The following is a 20,164-nucleotide window of genomic DNA, read 5'->3' on the forward strand; positions in this document are numbered from 1 at the left end:
TCTATGTGCTGTAATACCTATCTGTTTTTCATTAAGCAGAAAAATCAAGGAAAATGCTACTGGTTGAAGAATTTTACATCCCAAACAAAGAGGAAGCTCATAGTAGTCTTCATGTTGTGGAGTCATAACAATAGCAACAACATGGCAATTATCAAACCTTGGCTCCGGGATTATGAATTATAAATGAGAGTCTCATGAAGATGGCTGACTTGCTGATTAAGACTGACACATGGAGCTCCACCCCGTCCCCAAGTGTTCATCAGAGACAAGAGCACAACACAGCAATCTGCTCCGTCAGAGGAAGCTGTGATGAAGCCCGTCCCAGACAGGGAGCTCAGCTGATGCACTGTCAGTCTGTGACCTTGCAGGACTATTCTAAACGGGTCAGAAATACTGAGAAGTAGTCAGGTTGACATGGGCTTTTGCTTTGTGTGCTTCAGAGATGCACCTCGGGTTTTGGCAGCTGTAATTACGTTTTCCTCCCGGATTAAATGCACTAAACGGTTTACATAAAAGTGTCCCCAAGCCAGAAGTAATATTCATGTTATTCCCTGGGTCATCGGGATTTCTGTTATCTAATCACCTGTTCCCATGTCTGTCTGTTACATTCTGCATGCTGATTAATACACCAACACCCCTCAGGATTCAATCTGTCCTCGTTCTGTTCTGCAAAATGAACCTCTAAGTGAAACATATAGGAAAATTATGTTTTAAACAGAATATGAAGGGGGCTTCCCTAAGGGGAGACACTAAGTATGCGACAAGAGTCAGACTTATTCACTAAGACGGCTTCTGTTGTACAAAATTTAAAAACTTTTATGTTATTTTGAAAAAGGCACTAAAATCTATTCTCAGCCTCAAAACGTTAAAAAACAACAACAAAAAAAGAACGACAACAGCCTCACTACAGTAAGGTAAGTTTACTTATTTATTCCGACTAAAAGTGATCGATGTGTGGTACAGTTTTCGTGGGGTTATTAAGCACTTCTTGGTGTGACGTGACTACTAACAATGCTGACGTGTGCTCTTCAGACAGGATGGATGAGACCAGAGAATGATGTAGCACCTTGTGTCGTAATGCCACGGGGTCAAAAGGGCGAGGACGTCGGATCCGGAGGCTGCGGTCGAACATGCGACAACGCTTTTCCAACGAGCTGCTTATCCTCCTGGAGGGTTGAGAGTTTTTCTTTTTTCTTTTGTGACTCTTGTATTTTTGCCTCCTGAAACTATCCAACATCAAACTCTAGGTATATACACAGCAGGGCGACGGTCCAATCCGCCTCTGTCCGCGTGAGCCAAACTACTCGGTCTGGGTCACGTCTAGGGCAAAGCGAACGACGCCGCTGCTCCGCCGAGACTCGCCTCCCTCCAGCAGTGGCTGTGTTCCTCCTCCAGCAGCACCCTGGGAATGATGATGACTGGGTCGGAGAACCTCGTCTTTAGAATCTCTAGGAGGCAGCACATTTTTTTTAGATACCAGAGACAGAGACAAAAAGAGACAGAGGATAAGGGATTTACCTTAGACAAAAACACAAAGTCGTCGTGTTGAGCTAAGCACCCTGAGACCGCTCATTACTGGGGCCCTCAGAAAGAGAAATAAAGCTAACGATGGGTTTTAAAAAAATAATAAAAATTCAAAGCCAAACAAACATCTCAATTAATTCCTTTAAAAACTGTCAGGTACTCAGATTTCATCCAATCGCTTTCCAAGCTGTCGTTTGAGGAATGAGGGTCTCACGGTCGCTAAAAAAATGCAGTGCAACAATGGAACAAAAGAAAAAGAAAATCTCACTTAAAACAAATCAGAAGGAACGATTAGATCGTTAGCATGCACTTACAATTTCCTCTGAAATGTGTCTTTCCGAGGAGGCGTTGCTTCCCTCATTCCATTCACACTCACCCTCCATCTTATTTCCATGCTCAGCACTTGTTCAAGACAGAGGGCAAGGCCTAGGCCACTACGTGGAAGTGAAACTCAGATTGCAGGTCCAACAGAAAACAGTGGTGGCATGCGTCAGAAAACACATTCGAATGCAAACAAGGGTAAAGTGCAGAAGAAAAATGAAACTTTAACTTTTTGGTTAAACGGGAGAGAGTTCGTTCATGTGAGCGGAGCACATGAGAGACCCGTCTCATGCATTACCTTGCAAACGTGTTGACACCCCCATTGGCTGTTCGACACTATGTCATGTTTCAAACTTCACAAACTTCATGGCTCTTTTTAAAAAACATTTTTTTATCGGGGTTCTATGTGCGACACCAAAACTGAAGTTGTGCGTGAAGCGGATGGAAAATGATGCACGGTTTACACAGAGTTTTATTCTAGTGCTCGTTTTCAATGAAGGAGCTCAAGTTCAGTTAGATTCGATAGAGAGCATTTGCGATTGCCAAATTACAAATAACAAAAAAAATGTAGCTTTGGACTTTGACTAGGTCAGTTTAAATCGTGAATGTGCTTTAAATCAAGGGTGCTTAAGAAGTAAAATAGCCAAAACTTTGGTTTTTAAGTTAAAATCTACGTAGAAAACTTTTAGACGAACACTGCTTTCCCAACCTTTCTGCTTTCCTTCTGTTGTCATGATAACCACTAATTGACCTGAGTCTTAACAGTACACCTCTCTGCACCCAAATCTGCTTCTTAGTTCTATACTAAAACTTGGCTAAATACAGTAAGTGTTTTCAAATAAAGACTGGCCTAAATCTTGTTTTTGTTACTGAGAACAGGCAAAATATTTGTTCAACTGAGTCCAAAGTCAGCTTGTTTTAAGCTAATGATTTTAGCTCACGTGACAAAACGTTTGGACGTCAGCCTATTGTAACTCGTGGTGTATGTCGGGGTTGTTGCTGTTGTTTGGTCTCTAATGTTCTCTGAGGAATGTCTGATTTAAAGATATTAAATACGTCTACTGTAAATTCAGTGTTTATCTGCTGAAGTTACTTTTACATAGTTAATAGCTAATTAAGGGAACATCTGCACTTTGACTGACTTTAAATTATCCACTTTACTCATTTGGTGATTTCTGAAGTCACTTGGTACCATTGGGTCTTCTATAGGGGGCAACATATAAAAAAAAAGCACACCACACTTTTCAGATTGTACGTCAAATAAGTTGAAAACCATGTCGCATTTCCCACTTCACAGCCATGTGCCACTCAATTTTGATTTATCGCAAAGAATCCCAGTAAAATATGCTGAAGTTTGCAGGTTGTGGGGATAGAATTACTTTCGCAAGGCACTATATGAGAGGACTGCTTTTTAAAATGAAACTGATTCAATCATGCAGTTTCCAGAAACCATGTAGGCCGGATGCATTACAGCAGCTGGATCAGGAATGGTAAGAGATGGCTGGACTACACCTCAGGCCTCCTTAAGGGAAGCCGCGGGAGGGATGTGAGACACGGCCTCCATCTCACCCTCCCCTCCCACTCTAGTGTCCATATGGAAGAGAAACACGGAGGGGAGTCAAGCAAAGACAATGTGGTGATTTGGTCTGAATAGCAATAATGATAATAGAGAAGAAAAAGAAAAAAAAAGAAATCAGAAAACTGTGCCACTGTAATCGAAAAACAAAAGCAGATCACGACTCCATGAGCAGGTATGAATGAGAATGAGAGGCGTTTTCTGGCTGCGTTTGGCTTTCTTTTGCTTCTGGCGTTGGGTTTACCTGGGATCGGGTAGTGCACAGCCCCACAGGTGTTGCTTTAGGGTCTGCACCCAGCCAATATCTCGGATTGGCTGGCAGAGTTGTATGTAGTGGTACTGTTTTAGCACAACCCTTCAAATGAATCAGAATGTCACTCATTAGCACAGAACAAACTGGACACAGCATCATCTAATAATGATAGTTAAAAATGACATATAGGAGAGAGGTAAGTCTGTCACACATCTGTGTTTTGGGTTGTTTGAAGCACATGACATGTTTATTCTGGAATGAGCGTCTTCTTTTTTCACGCGCATGTTGCTCCATAAACCCGATGGGTTCTTGGAATATATTGGAGAGTGATGCAAGAATAATATATTCTTCAGTCCCCACATCAGAGAAACATGCGCGTGTCGGAAAAGAAGAAGCTTCGGCTCATGCCAGAATGCGGCGCGGCTCTTAGCTAAGCGTAGTGGCGGGGTTAAAGGTGGGGGGATGTGAGAGCTACATTCTCTTCCATGTGGATAGACCTGATACAATGTAGCCTGTCACACAGACAAAGACTGGGACACGCTGATAGACACCTGCAACCAACTAACCTTTAACCATTCCTCTTAACAAAAAGAAGCAAAGAACACACTGCTTTTTCTGCCTTTTGTTTTTTTGCATTTATTTAGAATGTTTCATTAAATAAGACCAAGCAGATAAAACACAAGCACGTCACAGTTTTTTTTTTTGTCCAAGACATAGCTTTCTTTAGCATACTTTCTATCCTTATTTTTGTCTAATAAATACATATAGATAGCACCGAGTGTGTGGTGTAATAATTTACATTTACAAGACAAGGTGCCCCCTCCTGTATCCCCACCCATCAACCCTCCCCAAACACCAATCAAAGGCTGCAAAATGCTAATGAGTCGGGCCCATGTCCCAGATGGGGTTGGTGTTCAGCTTGAATGTGTGCGGTGGTGATGGTTGCTGAGGAGACGGAGCGAGGAGTCACAGCTTTCAGTCATTCTGAATGAAGGCGATGTTGAGCTGCAGACAAAACGGTGGCAGCGCGGCACAGAGAACGAGGCTCTACAGCTCTGATGGACCCAAGAACGGGATGCAGTGTTGTATCCTGACAAAGACGTCCGGGATTGTTTGACTTTTTTTTACAGTCTGACCTTAGAAGCATCCATCTGATATCAAGACATTTATAATTTATTTTATCATCTGGTAACTAAATTGCAAGAAGACATAATTTGTGATTGTACCACGAATAAGAAATAAAAATAGAAATGATAACTATGTTAAAATAAAGAAATTACTTTGCTAATTTGAGTGTCAGGCTGCAACACATATCCTAACACCAATAAAGTTTTACACCGATCAGTTCTTTGGACAAATGTTTATGGAAGCCTATTTCTGCCATGAATGAAAAAATACAAGTCCAACAGGAAGTCATAACTACATTTAAAGTCACTTTCAAGGATAAAAGTCCTAATTATTACATAGGAAGTCATAATTTCTACTTTCAAAGTCATAATCATGAGATTGAAAGTTTTAGTTATAAACTAATAACGAGATAGAAAGTTAATTCTGACTTTGAAAGTCATTTCTACTTTCAGTGAAAATAAAAATTATGTCCATATTTATGGGTTTTTATTTTTCCTTTTGTGGCAGAAATAGGCTTACATAAATGTTCAACCTTCTGTTTTTCTAGATCTTTGATGTGCTGAGACTGATTTTCTTTTTAAAAATACAATATAAGAGAATAAAAGAATACCATTATTAAAGTATTTTTCTAGCCCTCTAGCTGTGGGCAGTCATTAATTATTTACACCAGGAGAAACGCTGCGGTGTGAAAGAGCAGTTCCTGTACATCACGGTTTTACTATCAGCTAAAAACAAAGTCAAAATGATTGTAGGTTTTACAATTTATTCTGTCTTTAGCAATCTCCACAGAGAGTGAGGCTAGCATAGCTAAAGCTGCATTATATTCTACAGGATGTGGATGGTTGTCTCTGAAGGTTTCTGAAAGGCTGCCATTTCCAAATCCAGCATTTTCCATCACAAACAGAAGATGGAAGCTCAGGAGGATAAAACAGTTCCAACAAGCCTTCCTCTTATCTGCTGAAACTCTTGATCTCTAGATGACATGTCATAAAAATTACTACTTTCTTTTGCAAAACTCGATACATCTCAGTTCTTCCCTAATGTCATTTTTAACACACCAGTGTAACTGGAAATAGTCAGCCCAGTTTTTTTTTTACTCAGTAACAGAGTTACCAAACCAAACACTGTTGTTGTCTATGTGACCTACTAGCATTTAGCATAGTGTGCTAATTAAACAGAAGTAGATTGGACTTAGTGTCACTGTTAAATGATTACGCTCACCAGCATCTCTAATGCTAACTTTAAATCCTACATATTGTCAAGGCTGCTGAATAATTTTTTTTTAAATAATGCACATTTTAACATTAGCAGTTTTGATTAGCACCAGGACTTTAACCTGTTACTTTAGTTAGTTAACGATATTAATTTTAATGCATTCATACTTTTAACGCCAATAATCAAATTTTACATATGCCAGGAACCTTTGTATTCATGCGTTTCTGGCATGCCAGTAAATCTGACGCGCAAGCAATAAATTAAAAACAATAAATACCTTTGTTGTTGACCTCTATTTATTCAGAAAATATATATTTTTAAATTTTTTAATTAATAATGTTGCTTGCTATATTTAGGTTTAGATTAAAATGGGAATAATCGCGGTTAATTAATTACAGACCCTGCAATTAACTCTGTTTCTTGTCCTCCCAAGCCAGTGAAATAACATCAGTGCATAATAAAAGAAGCCTTATAGGGAGGTGTGTGTCTCTGCATTAACACAGCCACATAACTGGCCTCTCAGACGGAGGAGCCTTGCTAATAAAGGGAGTGTCGGAGGTGATTCCACTGAGTTATGAGTAGTCAGGCTGAAAGCTGCGAGCGTTGTGTGACAGACACACAGGAATGAACAGCTCCCAGCTCCTCTGAGTGCCTCCCTCCCTAAATGATAGTACTGTGGCCTAAAAGGGTTACGTCTGCGATATAGCATTATGTAATTCATAGGGAATCCTCCTCTGTTCTCTGACAGACTGGGCCTTAATGCATAATCGGTTTAATGTAACCTAACCGTTGCTTTCAGAACAAACTGCGTGTCCCAAAGTACCGCGGTATGAATGAGGCTTACATGAAAGGAACAGATGCTGAATGGGAGAACAGGATCCGCAGATGAATTAAAGACATTTTCTATCAGAAAATGACAATTTTTTTTTTTTTGCCAGAGTTCACATTGATGGTGATACTGCCAAACACACTTTTAGAGACAGTGATAGAAAGGCAAACAGAGCGAGTACAGAACAAGCTGTGGATCACACGCACACATCATGAATAACCAAGCTGGACATTTATCAAAGATTTTCCAGTTTGCATCTTCAAAAAAGAAAAGTAAAGATTTTTCAAAAGAGCCAATATGAGTCACTTTTTCTTCAAGCCCTCCTCCCTCAAAAACACAAAGGAAAAAAAAAGAGATAAATCCTTGATAAACTCTACAAAGCAATCTGCTCAGCTGATCAAAGCCAACCCTTCAGACGTGCTTGTAAATGGGCCCATGCAACAAAACTCATCCATTGGTTGGCCGGGCAGCCAAGTAGCCATGGCAACCTGGAGATGGAGGCGAGCGGAGTGGGGGGAGGTGGGTGGCATCAAATGGCGGAGACAGGAAAGAGGATGCTTCCGCCCACTCGTTACTATAGCGATCTAGTACAGAGTGAGACAGGAAGAGCAATGGCATGTCATGTTCACACCCTGACATGTTACTGGAGTAGAAATGTAGCCAGGAGGTAGTGAGAGGACAGAGAAGAAGAAGAAGAAGAAGAAGAAGAAGGAAGCAGCTAGAGAAGGACGAAAACAAAGAGAAGAACTTGGAACCAATTTTGCAGCCTCTGGGTTTGTGTCCCACAAAAAGAAAGAAAAGAAAAAGGAGAAGTAGTGCTAAATGATTTTTACTCTTTTGCCTCAGCCAGTTTGTTGTTGATCTCTTTACTTTTCTCCTTGTCCCCGACCGCCGGCCGGTTCTCGGACTGGTTCTCCGAGGTCGTCTTCCTGGAGCCCTTCAGCGTGGCGCTCTGCTTATCTTTGGCTTTCCTCACCGGTTTACCCTGGCCTGCTGCTGCGGCTCCAGGCTTTTTAGGTTTAGAGCGCAGGACACTATACCTGTCAACCTAAGGATGTCAGACAGCAAACAGGTGATTCCTGAGCTGAAATAGGCCCCATGTTTGATTATTATTATTATTATTATAAACGTTTCAACACAACACAGGTCTATACAGCGCCCTACAAATGCATGTGTAGCTTTCCAATTGTTTCATTTCGTCACATTCCAACCACAAATGTCATTTTATTGGGCTTTAATGTTATGTTGTTTGTAATAGAAAATATGCTGATACCCACGTTTTCTATTTGATTTTGTCGCTCTTTCAGAAAATTCCAACAAGATAAACTGAAGTTTGTGGTTGCAATGAAGCAAGATGTGTGAGCCCAAATGAATTTGTTCCCATAATAAACTTTGCTGGACAATAAATTGTCCTAGTAATAACTGCGATTAGCAATTATATTGTTGTTTTGAGACTGTTTTCAAGTGATTTATTGATAATGGCATAATGATGAAATTCTGCTCTCTCAGAGACCAATAAACTTGAATTTTGTAGCAAACCAAAATATCCAAAAGAAATAAAACATGATAATCAAAAGGAACAAATAAAACAGAAATAAAAAGCACTCACACAAACGAAATAATAAATAAAACGGATGATGTCTGTAAACCAAATTGCCCTTCAAAAACTATTAATCATCAGAATGGAAATGATCAAACTCATTTTAGTGCATCATGTGATTCATTCATTTCTTTTAGAGACAAAGTTAAAAATGTGAGAAAATATGAATGGTTTGGAAAAGACAAAAAGCGGAGAGGTTTTTGTCTCCGGCTCTGATGTAAACTGATTCTTTATTTGCACAGATCCACAAGGAAACGAGTGAAATGTGAAGGTGAGATAGGCAAGTGTTTCACTGGAAATCACTGCTGCTGATTCAGAACTACACTATGTAGTCAGGTGAGTTTGTTCTCACCTGTTTGCTGGGGTCGATGTAAGGCTCGCTGTACAAACTGCGTATCCTCCTCCTCTCCTGGGCCTTGTTGTCAGTGGGCTGCAGTGGAGCTAGTGCCTTAAAGTTGGCGCTGTAGCTGGTCTCTAAGCTCCTCTTTTCATCTGGAGGCAGGTACTGAGACTTTGCCCGAATCATCTTTACTGGCTTCACGTCTTTGTACGCCTTGAACTCGGTTCTGTTGGGAGAAAACAACAAAAAGGTATCATGAAACCAAATCAGGGCTTTGTTTGTTGTAGGCAGAAAAAAATGAGCAAATTTCTGCCACAAAGTTCAGATTTTTTTTAAAATTAAAAACATGTTTTTTTTTCTAGAACATTTCTGAGGTTAATCTCAAACTTTCTGAGTTTTTTCTGGCAAATTTGCAACCTTTGTAGCTCAGAAATTTCCTTTTTTTTTTCTTCATAAAAATTTGCTCCTTTTTTTTTCTTTTCTATGTACAATGGCCCTCGTACGCAGTCATGGAAACCTACTATGTGCTTTCTGAGTTGTATGTAGACAGGCAACTCCTGCCCCTCGTTACTGACAATGTTATTTACACAAACCAAGAGTAAAATATTTTTTTTTTACCATTGTTTTTGGCATACACTCTAGCACAGTGCATATACTGCATTCCCACTTTTTGCTCCACTGCTTATAAATCCCTTTCAGAGCAAAACTCTTAGGTGTGGAAGCTGCTACAGTGGAAGGAAAACTATTCTGTCACTGAGGAATTAAAAAAGCAAAAATCAGAGGAAGAACAAAACTTGTAAAACTGAAACTTTTTGTTACAGAAGTGACCTCTAATCCAGAAAACTAACTCAGTTGTTGAGCGTGATTTTTATCATAATACTCTGAGATCAAAATGTTAATTTAAGAAGTAAAAAATGAGTTGTTAATCTGTATTTTTTGCCACAGTAAAATAGGGTAAACAGGAAGTAAACAAAGAAAATAAAGTCTTAAAAGTAGAAGGAAAAAACCCCCAACACAGCCCATCTACCATGACCTTTTTAACTCTAAAAATAAAGCCAGATCATAATGTATGGTCTCTCACTGCTTTATAAAGCATTCCATCTGCAGCACACAGGCTGCTAACAGTAACAAAAGCTTGGCTGCTGAGTGCAGAAATAACGCTGCAGAACAGAGGTGAGAATCCTGCATTATATAACCGGACTGAAGTCCATCTCTGAGGCTGCAATGGGGCAAGATGCCTCGATGCAGAGAAACGTTATACAACTGCCATCACCGGCAGGAGTACAGCACGACCACATGACCCCAGTGTGTGCATGTGTTAGTGAGAGAGGGGCAGATTGTGAGAACAGACAGGGTTCACAGTGTGAAACACCGGTCTGCGCTGTAACATCACTTCTATTCATCAACATATGACTGCGTAACAATACAGCCTGTGTCTCTCAGATCAGGAGGCTCTTGGTACTAAGATTAAAAACTTTGCGTTCAGCGTCACTGGGCTGCAACTTTCTGCCAAGCAGCAGCAGTTTTGTCTTCATTGATAATGCTTTGAAAAATATTGATCTGAAGGGCAGTTTATCAGTTGGCTGATTATCCTCTTGGTCGTCCCTAATTGAAATTCAAAAATAGGATTTTTTCCCGACCAGTGAACACATCATAGCTAAGTGCTACCAGGCCCCACCTAAAAACAACACACTTCAACATGGACTACAGTTACTGAGTGAAGGAGACGCAAAGTTATGCTAATTTCAGAAACAGAAGCATGTTTTAAAATATGTCAAAAGAAGCATAGAGCTGCAAGAAGCTGTTTAGTGGTGCACTGAACAATAACAAATGTAAGTTAATTTGTTACAAGTAATCAAATTAAGCTTATCCAATTAAATATATTAAGTTTATTAATATGTCATGCTGAACAAACATAAATACATTTGATTAACACAGGGATATATTGTGCATCCCTAAAGATGATTATTTGTCCTTAAAGGTTAGAAAGAAATACTATGAAAGCTGTTCTGATTTCTCTTTATATTATAGCCCTTAAACGATATTTGGCTGAAGTTGCAGCTGGCAGGTCAACATTGTATAAAACCCAGTATTCAATCAGCGCATTATTCATACAAATATCTTCCACTTATGCATGAATTAGAACTATTGAAGATAAAAAAATATATATAAATAAACAGTGTTTTAAACGTCCGTCCTCCAGGGTCCTGTAACTTTTAGTTGTGTCCTAATCTGCTGCTAAAGATGAAATGGTTGAAATGAGCTCCTGAGCCTTCAGTCCAGTTCTACAGGGTTCTGCTGGTAACCCAAGTCTTTGATTCTGATGTGCTGAAGCAGGCAAACATTTATACTAACACTTATAGTTTCTCCGCTCCCTCCAATAAAAACATACCAATCTGTGAATGTTTAATGTGTTGTGACTTCCTGGTATCAACTGCCTTTATTTAACTGAGGGAAAAGTCAAATTTCTGAAATAAAATGAAAGCAATTTTAGAGAAAAAACAAAGAATGTGGATTTTATCTGAAACAATCTGGAAGTGATTAATAAATAATCATGAAACTACAGGGAATATTTCCATTGTAGTTCGACTCTTATTTTCCCATTCTTACTATGGAGGTTTCCACAGCCAGTCTGTGTAATCTTCCTCCCTGATATTCTGTGTGGCTAAACCTGCTTTGGAGAGCTGACCCTGCTGACCTCCTGTCATAGAGAATGGATGCTCAGAGAAAGACCTCATCTGTCCAACCGAACAGTGGCACTCATGGAGGGACAGCTGGGTCAGGGTACTGTCCAGTCCTGAGCTCATGGGGCACAAAGCCGGCTACACACATCTTAAACCACAGAACCGGTCTAAAAGTAAAAGTAGCATGTGATTATGAGGAGGAAATAGAGAACTAACTTGGGTTTGAGTACGAAACTTACCGATCTGTGTAAAGGTGTATGATTGTGTGTGTTCAGTATGACCGGAAAACGCTGTATACATGCTATTATTTCCCCATTTTGACGCTGTTCTAGAGAAATGGATTGGGAAGATAATTAGAATTTTTGTGGAGACATGAATTAACCCTCATGCATTTTAAACTTGGCAATACAGCAAGAATTAGATGGTGCAAGAAGGTACAACCCTTTGGCATTGGATATTTTAGATTATCTGAGCCCTCTTCAGTTCAACCTTATCAGTGGAGACACATTGTTGATGTTACCATTATAAAATAGCTGACAATTAAGTATTGGCAAAGCTCAATGTGATTTTCACAGGAGGCGGAGCGTTGTTGTTAGCAGCTGCTGAAAGTAACTAAAAAGTTACTTTTAGTGTAACTTAGTTACTTTCCAAATCAAGTAGTCAGTAATATAACTAAGTTACTTTTTCAAGGAGTAATCAGTAGTCCGATTAAAGTTACTTTTTCAAAGTAACTATGCCATCACTGGGAACAACCCTCGTGCTTAAAGGAGGTGAAGCGAAAGTAATCAACAACCTCAGTGTATTATGCCTTGATGACCTTGGTAACATGGTGCTTCTGAATATAACCACTGTTTGAAATCTCAGAGTTAGATTTGGCCAAAGCCTGTGCCTTAATGTATAGTGAACAACTGTGCTGAGCAGCAATATTACACACGAACAATACGGCTAAAATAAGAAGCATCTGGTCTCAGAATAGTGCAGAAAAATTTGTGCATGCTGTTATACGCTTGAAAAACACAAAAATATTTCTCTGTGAAATCCTTCAGACAGAACTCATAAGGTGCAAAATTGCCACAGAAGTTGTAGTTGAAAAACTCCTGCATGTCTATTACCGTGTAACTGTACTTTGAAATCTCTTTTAAAACATAAAAACAGTTCTTCCATACATTTCTGGCTTGTCCTCTGTTTATTAGCTCTGTTATTTCTCTATTATTTATATCTTTTAGCGGCTTGATATGCATGGTTATATGCAGTTTAATGATATTAACAGTGATAATTGTGAGATGTTTGAGTTTGCATTCGATTATGCCCCTGTTATTTACTTCATCTTAGATCTAGCCTTTATACTTCAGCCCTTCTTGTTTAGTTTTGCTTGGATTCTTTGTGCATTTGAGTTTTGATTACAGTTCAGCCTTTCACCTCTACTCGTGACAATTTGTCTGACAGTTGCAGCTTCTTTTAGGAGCTCTATAATCTGTGCACTGATACTGCAAAGACAAATTTCCCTCTTGGTGATTCTCTCTAATTCCACACCAACACTAGTGAGAGATAAAGCACCGGCCGGCCTCAGTTGGAGTCATCCAGGCAATCGATTTCCCTGTGCACAGAGCCCCAGCTTTCATTCTCAGCAGCCATTCTTGTTGTGTCAGCTGGTGCAGCTTCTGGTTTCTGCTCAGCAGCTCCCTCCTTTCTCTCTGTGCCGCCTAAAACTCTCTAGAACTGCTTAAGGTTTTGCAACTTTTACAGTTAAAAGGGAACATTTCACGAACCACAATTACTGAAACACCACAGGCAGGATTGAGCTAGTTTCTGTTTGAATTTGACATCAGGGTTAAAGAGTTTCAGCATCAGATTTAATCAGAATACATTTCACTGTCAAATTTGTGAGATCAGATATGATAAATCCAGATTAGAGCAGTTATGTAAGACAAGCAGCTTTTCCAGAAAATGTTCTGAACCAAGACAACAACAGAACACAAGTGGGTTTTATTTTGAGGAACAGAATCAATTGTCTTTCAAAGCTTTTCCCTCCCGCCAAAATGTGGCAGAGTATGAGATTGTTCCATTCACAGTCTGTCGACACTCAGGATCGTTTAGAGCTGAAAATGGATCAATGTAAATGCAGCTACACCTAATAGCGCTCTTTAGTAAATGTGACATAGAAGGCAGTCTTTGGGAGTTTATCTGACATTCTTTGTGAGGTTTTATGGTTTTATGCTTCCCCTGACAAAGAAAACTAAGCCAGGAAGCTCCTGAGATTTTACTGCTCAGAGAAATGTGTCAAACAATAATTAGTGACACAAATTGTAAAATATATCAGTAACTGAACCCATTGAACCCGAAAGACTCTTGTGTTTTTTCGGCGCATTTCTTTCCTCAATACTTGTTTCCTCGCTCTACTTTTTAGATGCTTTTTATTAAACTGACACAAAAAAGCATGCGAGGCTGACAGGACGAAGAATAGCTTTTGTCTTGAAACAGAGTGGGTAGCAGAGCAAAAACAAGAACAAAGGCTCCAACAGCAGCTTTCGCCTCGTTTATCGTTGCACAAAAATGACATTAAAAGCATAATGGTCAGAGAAAATACCCTGGTGAATCTTGTGGTTAGCAAAAACAGAAATGCCTTTAAAAGTTTTTCAGGCACAATAAGCAGCCTTTGTGTTTTAGAGAACCGTGTGTTCTCAAAGAGAATCTAATAAAAGTCAGGAAATAGCCAGGAGTTAACGAGAGTCGTGCAAGGAAGACAAGTAGGTTTTTATCTGCCGGTTGTCATGAAGTAGAGGCTTGTAGAGATGAACCAATCATTTTTCTAACCTGCTCAAATCAGTTTATGCAGATTCAGATTTTTTTTTTGAGAATAACTGTTTTTTTCTGAATACATTAAAATAATCAGTCGCTTAAAACAAAAAATTAAAGCAATTACTTCTCAGCCCAAATTTGTGCTGCTTTTACCTGCATTGCTGAAAAACTAAAACAACTCCTACAGAAATATCAGCACAACATATTCAATGTCTCATTTACTCCTTTGCAAATTTCAATACGTCTGTTTTTTTGTTTGTTTTTTTTTTTACACTTAAAACATGGAAAACTGTGCTGTATTATCAGATACTACAATTTTCTGGACAAGATCTTTTCAAAATAAATAACAGCTCTGTCCAGAAAAATCTATAAGGGATTTGTTAACCCTTAGATTGCAAGATCATTCATTTTTATTCATACTGTCTTCAACAATCATTATTTGTTTGTAAAAGTTATGTTGCATTTGAGAGACCAGTAGGCATTACACAGCTCTGCAGCCATACAGGATTTCACTGTTATTTCACAATAAAATGACCTAAGACCCAACGTGTGAACGTAGTCTAATACTCAATTTAGATTTTATTTATTTTTTTTGCTAAAATACTCTTTTTTTTTCTAAAAAAAAAAACAAACAAAAAACATGGTTATGAATACTACTAATTAAATGCAATGGCAATCAGACATCTGTGTGAACGGTTTGCGACTCATGCACAGAAGAAGAACGTTGACGTCACAGAGCAGCGCACTGTTTATGGAGGTAAAAATGGATGGATCAGTTTTAAATTCTAAGCAATGGGAGCCAACAGTATTGTCTCAAGATCATTACAAGACAAAGGAGGCTAAACAACAACAACAACAAAAACACTTAAGAGTCGGCACTGCTGGCTTGTATATGTCCTGATTTACCACATTCGATTCTTCTGGTCCAGGATTATTACGCCGGACGCGTGTCAGTGAAGTAAAAGTCTTGAGGTTATCCACTGAGACTGCTTTGCAAAACACAATTCAATTCAATTCAAAAACACTTTATTAATCCCAAAGGAAAATTTTATTAAACAGCCTGACTGAATTACTTTTTAGAGATACATAATTCACTCATTAAGGCAAGCAGACAATTAATATCATTGCAGGTTAATCCAAAGTTCAAACCCCCTAACAATAAATGACCGATGTTATCTAGAGTGTGACTGAAAAATGTAGCCAAGCCTCCAAGATCACAAGAAATCCACGTGGTCCACACAGGAGTAAACTTAGGAAGATACAATTAGGTGGAAACTTTTGGCAATAAAACGTAGAAAACCCGATTTTGCAAGAACATGCTAGAGTATAAAATAGGGAGAAAAGGGCATGTCTGCTACTTTTAAAAAATCAACATTTTATTGTTTCTGACAAAAAAGGAAGTAATGCAATATTACTTCCATGCACCAAAACAGTACTTTATAATTTCAGCCATTTGCTCATGAACTGTAGTTTTGTTTCTATACTCTGTAACTTCCTCACTGTCTTTGTAGGCAGATGAAAACAGAGTCGACTTGGCTTCTGCAGCCCTTCTTATTACCCAGTGCTGATGGAGAGAGCCTGCTTTGCTCCCTGCTGACTGCTAAACAACACAGGCACCAAACAGCCAGAGGACTCTGCTGATGCACTAACACTGTGCCTATGCCAACTGAGTCACACTTCCCATCAAAGACTGCTCGGAAGCAGCACTGAGCCAAATTTTCTGCCTATACATACCACTGGTTACTTCTACAGCAAGACAAAGCAGAAAAACTGCCAAAGAAAACAACTCAATTGAGCATCATGCAATGGCTCAGGCTTAAATAAACATAATCCAGTTTTTTCAAATGCAGCGAGGTGATGCAGCACACAGCAATGACATGCATGACTTGATGTTCATCCTTCCACCCGTCCCCATCATTCTCTGGAACGTTGCATAATAGAACAGAGATTAGCCTCATGAACCTAAACATTAGCAGCATCCTGCAGCCGGTTTCATTCAGCTTAATGGCATTCAGTGGTGAAAACTGAAGCTGATTGTCATTTAATGCACTCACACACACACACACACACACACCCACACACACACACACACACACACACGCACACACACACACAGCGTGAAAGGACAAGTTTGTGCAGCGATTGTCAGATTTACGAGTTCAGTGTGATCCTGCACAGAGAAATTCTGCAACAATGTCTTCCTTAAAAAAACTCCACTCAGTTTATCTCGTCAAAGAAAGCAGCGTATGTTCAACTTATGCACTCAGATTTCAGTTAATGGGCCAAAACAAGACGTGTAGAAAAGATTATTGAACATCTTAAACATTTATAGTTAAGTTATATGATGGACTGTTTCATCTGGATTTTGTTTGAGTCCTACTGCTGGGAGAACATGTGAACTTCCCTTCATGATTGTTTATTCTGTTCTTATTCAAGTTTTCCCCATTTAGAAATAAATGGTTACTTAGAAATACTTTTATTAATAATATTATTATTATTGTTGTTAAATCAAATATTGGCTAAAAGAAGATGTAGCTTATGCACATATACAGATGAAACCAGATGATTACATGTACCGAATAAAAATACTTTTTTTTTGTCACTGTCTGAAATTAAATCAGAGAAAACGTTTCTTTTTTAAGGTCAATTAGAATAACAACGATTATTTCTGTTTTCCAGATGTTTGGTCTCATTTTCAGATAGAAATTCATTTTTAATTCAGTGTATGTAAACTTATGGTTTAAAGTATGTTTTTCCAAAATGGCATAATTCTCACAATTCAACCATAAACATTTGTGAAGGCACTAAGCAAAGATTCACCTGTATTGGATTAAAGATGACCATAACATCGGAAATATTAATAGTGCAATAAATTCACTTTTAGTCAAACTACCTGACAATAAATACAGTTAATAATAAACTTTATAGCATTTTTTTTTTATGACCTCCTTATCCCTGTGTGCGCCTGACGGCCGGTCTCATCCACTTTCTTCAACACACACCAACAAACGGGGAGTAATCTCTTACTTATAGGAGGTGCCAGCTGAGATCTCCTCCTTGATCTGTCGGTTCAGGGCATCCACCGCCGCCCTCCCCCTGCCTTCTGCCTCCACCTTCAGGACCACCTTTTTCGGTCCCTCCTGCTTATTGGACCGCTTTTTCCTCTCCTGCCCCTGCAGCAGGTCTTTTTCCTGCACCTTGTCGGCAATGGCGCCTTTTTCCACGCCGCATTCCGCATCCAGCGCTACGTGCTTTTTCACATGCTTGGGTCGGTGGTGGTCGCCGACGCTCGGTGGGGGTTTGGGTATCCAGGGGTGGTCGTACCTCTTCGGGATGGGCCAGGGCTTGAAGTCCTTCTGGTACTGGGTCTCGGTGTTAAACGGTGTCTCCGGCTCGTGGTACTCGCTCCTGGGTTTACAGCTGGGCTCGGGCCGCACTTTCCAGTGTTTGAAGTCCTCGCGCATCACCGAGCTGCACACGCGCTCCTCCGAGACGCACCTGCGCGGCCCGCGCGACGCTTTCGCCAAGCGGGTTTCCGCACGCGACGGCTGCGTTTCTATGGCGACCCGGGCCTGGGGAGGATGGAGCGACGGCTGCAGCTGGATGTGCTGCATTTCCGACACGTCCGTGTACTTGGTGAAGACCAAAGGCACTGCAATGTCAGCCTTGTCCAGCTGGTTCCAGAACCGGGCCATGCAGCACGCCCGGCTGATGCAGGGCCACGCCATGCTGTGGGATTTAGAGTTCCACTAAAAAGAAAAACACTCACAAATAGCTCTACTTCCTACCAAGCTGACACGACAGAAAAATACGGTCCCGCTCTCGGAAACAGTGATGTGAGAAAATCAAGATGTCCGTTTGAGAAGGCTCCGACGCTTTTGTCGTTAAGACTGCATATGCATCCTATTTAATCTGAAGAATGCTGAAGATTAAAAAATATATATATCACAAACTGAACCGTGAGAACCGTCCTCTGCTCCTTCTGTGTCCCTTCTGGTCGTCCTGCTACATCAGGGCACTGCAAGGAATAACGGCCCCGCCCGCCTGCTCAGCATCCCGGAGACACTGACGGGAACAGAAGAGGAAAATTTAAGTCAAGCTGGAGAGTTTCACTTCCTGTTTAGAGCCAGCATTAAAGCTACGATGACCTTCCTGTTACAGTCGAGAATACAGTCGCTTTTATTAAACAGAAATGAAAATAGCGTAAGAATCTACATTTGAAACAAATAAGAAGCATTTCTACTAGAAACGCGGTTGACCAGAATTATGCAGAAAAAAAATGTGGATGAAGATCTGAATTGCCAGTTGATTTTGAAATACAACAGAACCCTTGACGCACACCGTGGATTTGACGCACCCTTTAGTTTACGATATAGTATTGTCAAATATTTTATATATTTTTATGTATAAAAATATACTATATTCTTAAATATGTTTCGGTTTTTTTATTATTATTTTTGCAATCATTTTTAGTGAGAATTTATGACCGAACACAATTCCTACTTTAACAAAAGCTTTTTTTTTTTTTTTTTTTTTTTTTTAAAGAATTCTCTGACCTGTAAGTGTGCGTGTACGTGCGTGTGCGTGCGTGTGTCACAATGATACATTACTTTATGTTAGTTACCACATACCCTCCTGGATAACACTTTGACAGTGTGCATAAGACTGACATGACACCGTCATAAACATGACATAACATTTGTTATGAACATGAAGGAGTTTTTATGAAAGTCTATGACTGTTGTCACGAAGTGTCATTCAGTAAATAATGGCACTTTTATTGTAAAGTTGCTTTAAAAGTTGCATTGAAACTCTATCAAAAGTGCCAGCTTTACATTATTTTGTAAATAATGAAATTTTAATGCAACTTTTAGAGCAACTTTGCATTAATAGTGTCATTATTTACTGAATGACACTTCATGACAACAGTCATTCATAAAGACTCCTTCATGTTCATGGCAGATGTCATGTCAGTTTTATGCTCACTCCGTCAAATAAAGTGTTAATCTGGATTGAATACATTAAAGTTTGATAAAGCATTGGGACGAAATGTGAACAGTCCGAGGGGTACAAATATTTCTGAGAAGCATTGAATTTTGCTTTTGAACGTTTGACACAAAAATCATTAGAAACACTTTGCTGCCAGAAACTGCTGTATAATGAGAATGTTTTTGAAATGAAAGTGGGGAGTTGTTTAAATCAAAGTGTGTAAAATAGCTACTGCTACAGCGCTGATCATCAGTAACCTACTGATTCATGATTTTATTTTTAGACTGTCAGCAAAGAGTGGATTACATGAATAATATGAGCTGATTAAGCACCCAGAGGGCTTGTTTCACACTGGCCATAACACACTTACAGTGTCTGAATACAGAACGGGCTAATGTGTTTTCCAACAGCCTGTCTCCAAACATTATGTTTTTGTTTTTATTTTACTCATATTTTTTTGCTTCATCAGTGAGACGGGGAATTCAACATAATGAGACAGCAGAAGTAGATAGTGAATTTATTATTCATCTGGGATGTTGTCAAAGAGAAATATTTATCAGAAGGCTAATCCATTGTTCCGCTTCTTAACAGTACCTACCTGAAAACCGACCACTGTATCTACTAATAAGACTGCAAAAATATTTAAGACATTCTGTGCAGCACTGATAGTGTCATTGTGTGATAAGAAATGTGTGAACCCTCTCCAAATGACCTTTATCGCTGTGTGTCATTGAGACACTTGTGCTATTGCTCAACCAGCTGCAGTTACATTCATAGAGCCACATTTTGCAAGAGCAAAGTTAATTGTGGAAAAATCTGAATGAAAAAGCTGCGAGACATCCATTTTGTCCCATAGATCTTTGGCTTCGAGTCCGGTTGCTCGGCATTCATGCATAAAGTATCATT

General features: G+C 39.5%; 1 protein-coding gene across 7 annotated transcripts; it reads right to left on the reverse strand.

The window, feature by feature from the left end:
* Nucleotides 1-915: 915 nt before the first annotated feature.
* On the reverse strand, nucleotides 916-18,334 carry map6a (microtubule-associated protein 6a). Of its 7 annotated transcripts, none has more exons than XM_044141446.1 (5): nucleotides 17,297-18,334; nucleotides 8,799-9,012; nucleotides 7,680-7,894; nucleotides 3,666-3,776; nucleotides 916-1,448 (listed from the first exon to the last, which is right to left on the reverse strand). In XM_044141446.1, exons 1-5 carry the CDS (start codon nucleotides 17,995-17,997, stop codon nucleotides 1,301-1,303), a joined length of 1,389 nt encoding a protein of 462 aa, XP_043997381.1. In that variant the 5' UTR covers nucleotides 17,998-18,334; the 3' UTR covers nucleotides 916-1,300. The 7 variants fall into 7 exon arrangements, 6 of the variants coding, with proteins under 6 accessions (XP_043997381.1, XP_043997384.1, XP_043997387.1 ...); XR_006373003.1 differs by having other exon boundaries at nucleotides 1,325-1,448; nucleotides 1,839-3,776; XM_044141449.1 differs by lacking the exon at nucleotides 3,666-3,776 and having other exon boundaries at nucleotides 7,717-7,894.
* Nucleotides 18,335-20,164: the final 1,830 nt, after the last annotated feature.

The sequence above is a fragment of the Gambusia affinis genome, linkage group LG15 (assembly GCF_019740435.1).
Source record: "Gambusia affinis linkage group LG15, SWU_Gaff_1.0, whole genome shotgun sequence".
Classification (NCBI taxonomy): Eukaryota; Metazoa; Chordata; class Actinopteri; order Cyprinodontiformes; family Poeciliidae; genus Gambusia; species Gambusia affinis.

Coding starts and splice junctions, on each gene's coding strand:
- map6a (XM_044141446.1), bottom strand. CDS start 17,997: ATGGCGTGGCCCTGCATCAGCCGGGCGTGCTGCATGGCCCGGTTCTGG. Junction 9,013..17,296: donor TCAGCTGGCACCTCCTATAA/GTAAGAGATTAC, acceptor TTCTCCCAACAG/AACCGAGTTCAAGGCGTACA. Junction 1,449..3,665: donor TGTGCACTACCCGATCCCAG/GTAAACCCAACG, acceptor GCTGCCTCCTAG/AGATTCTAAAGACGAGGTTC.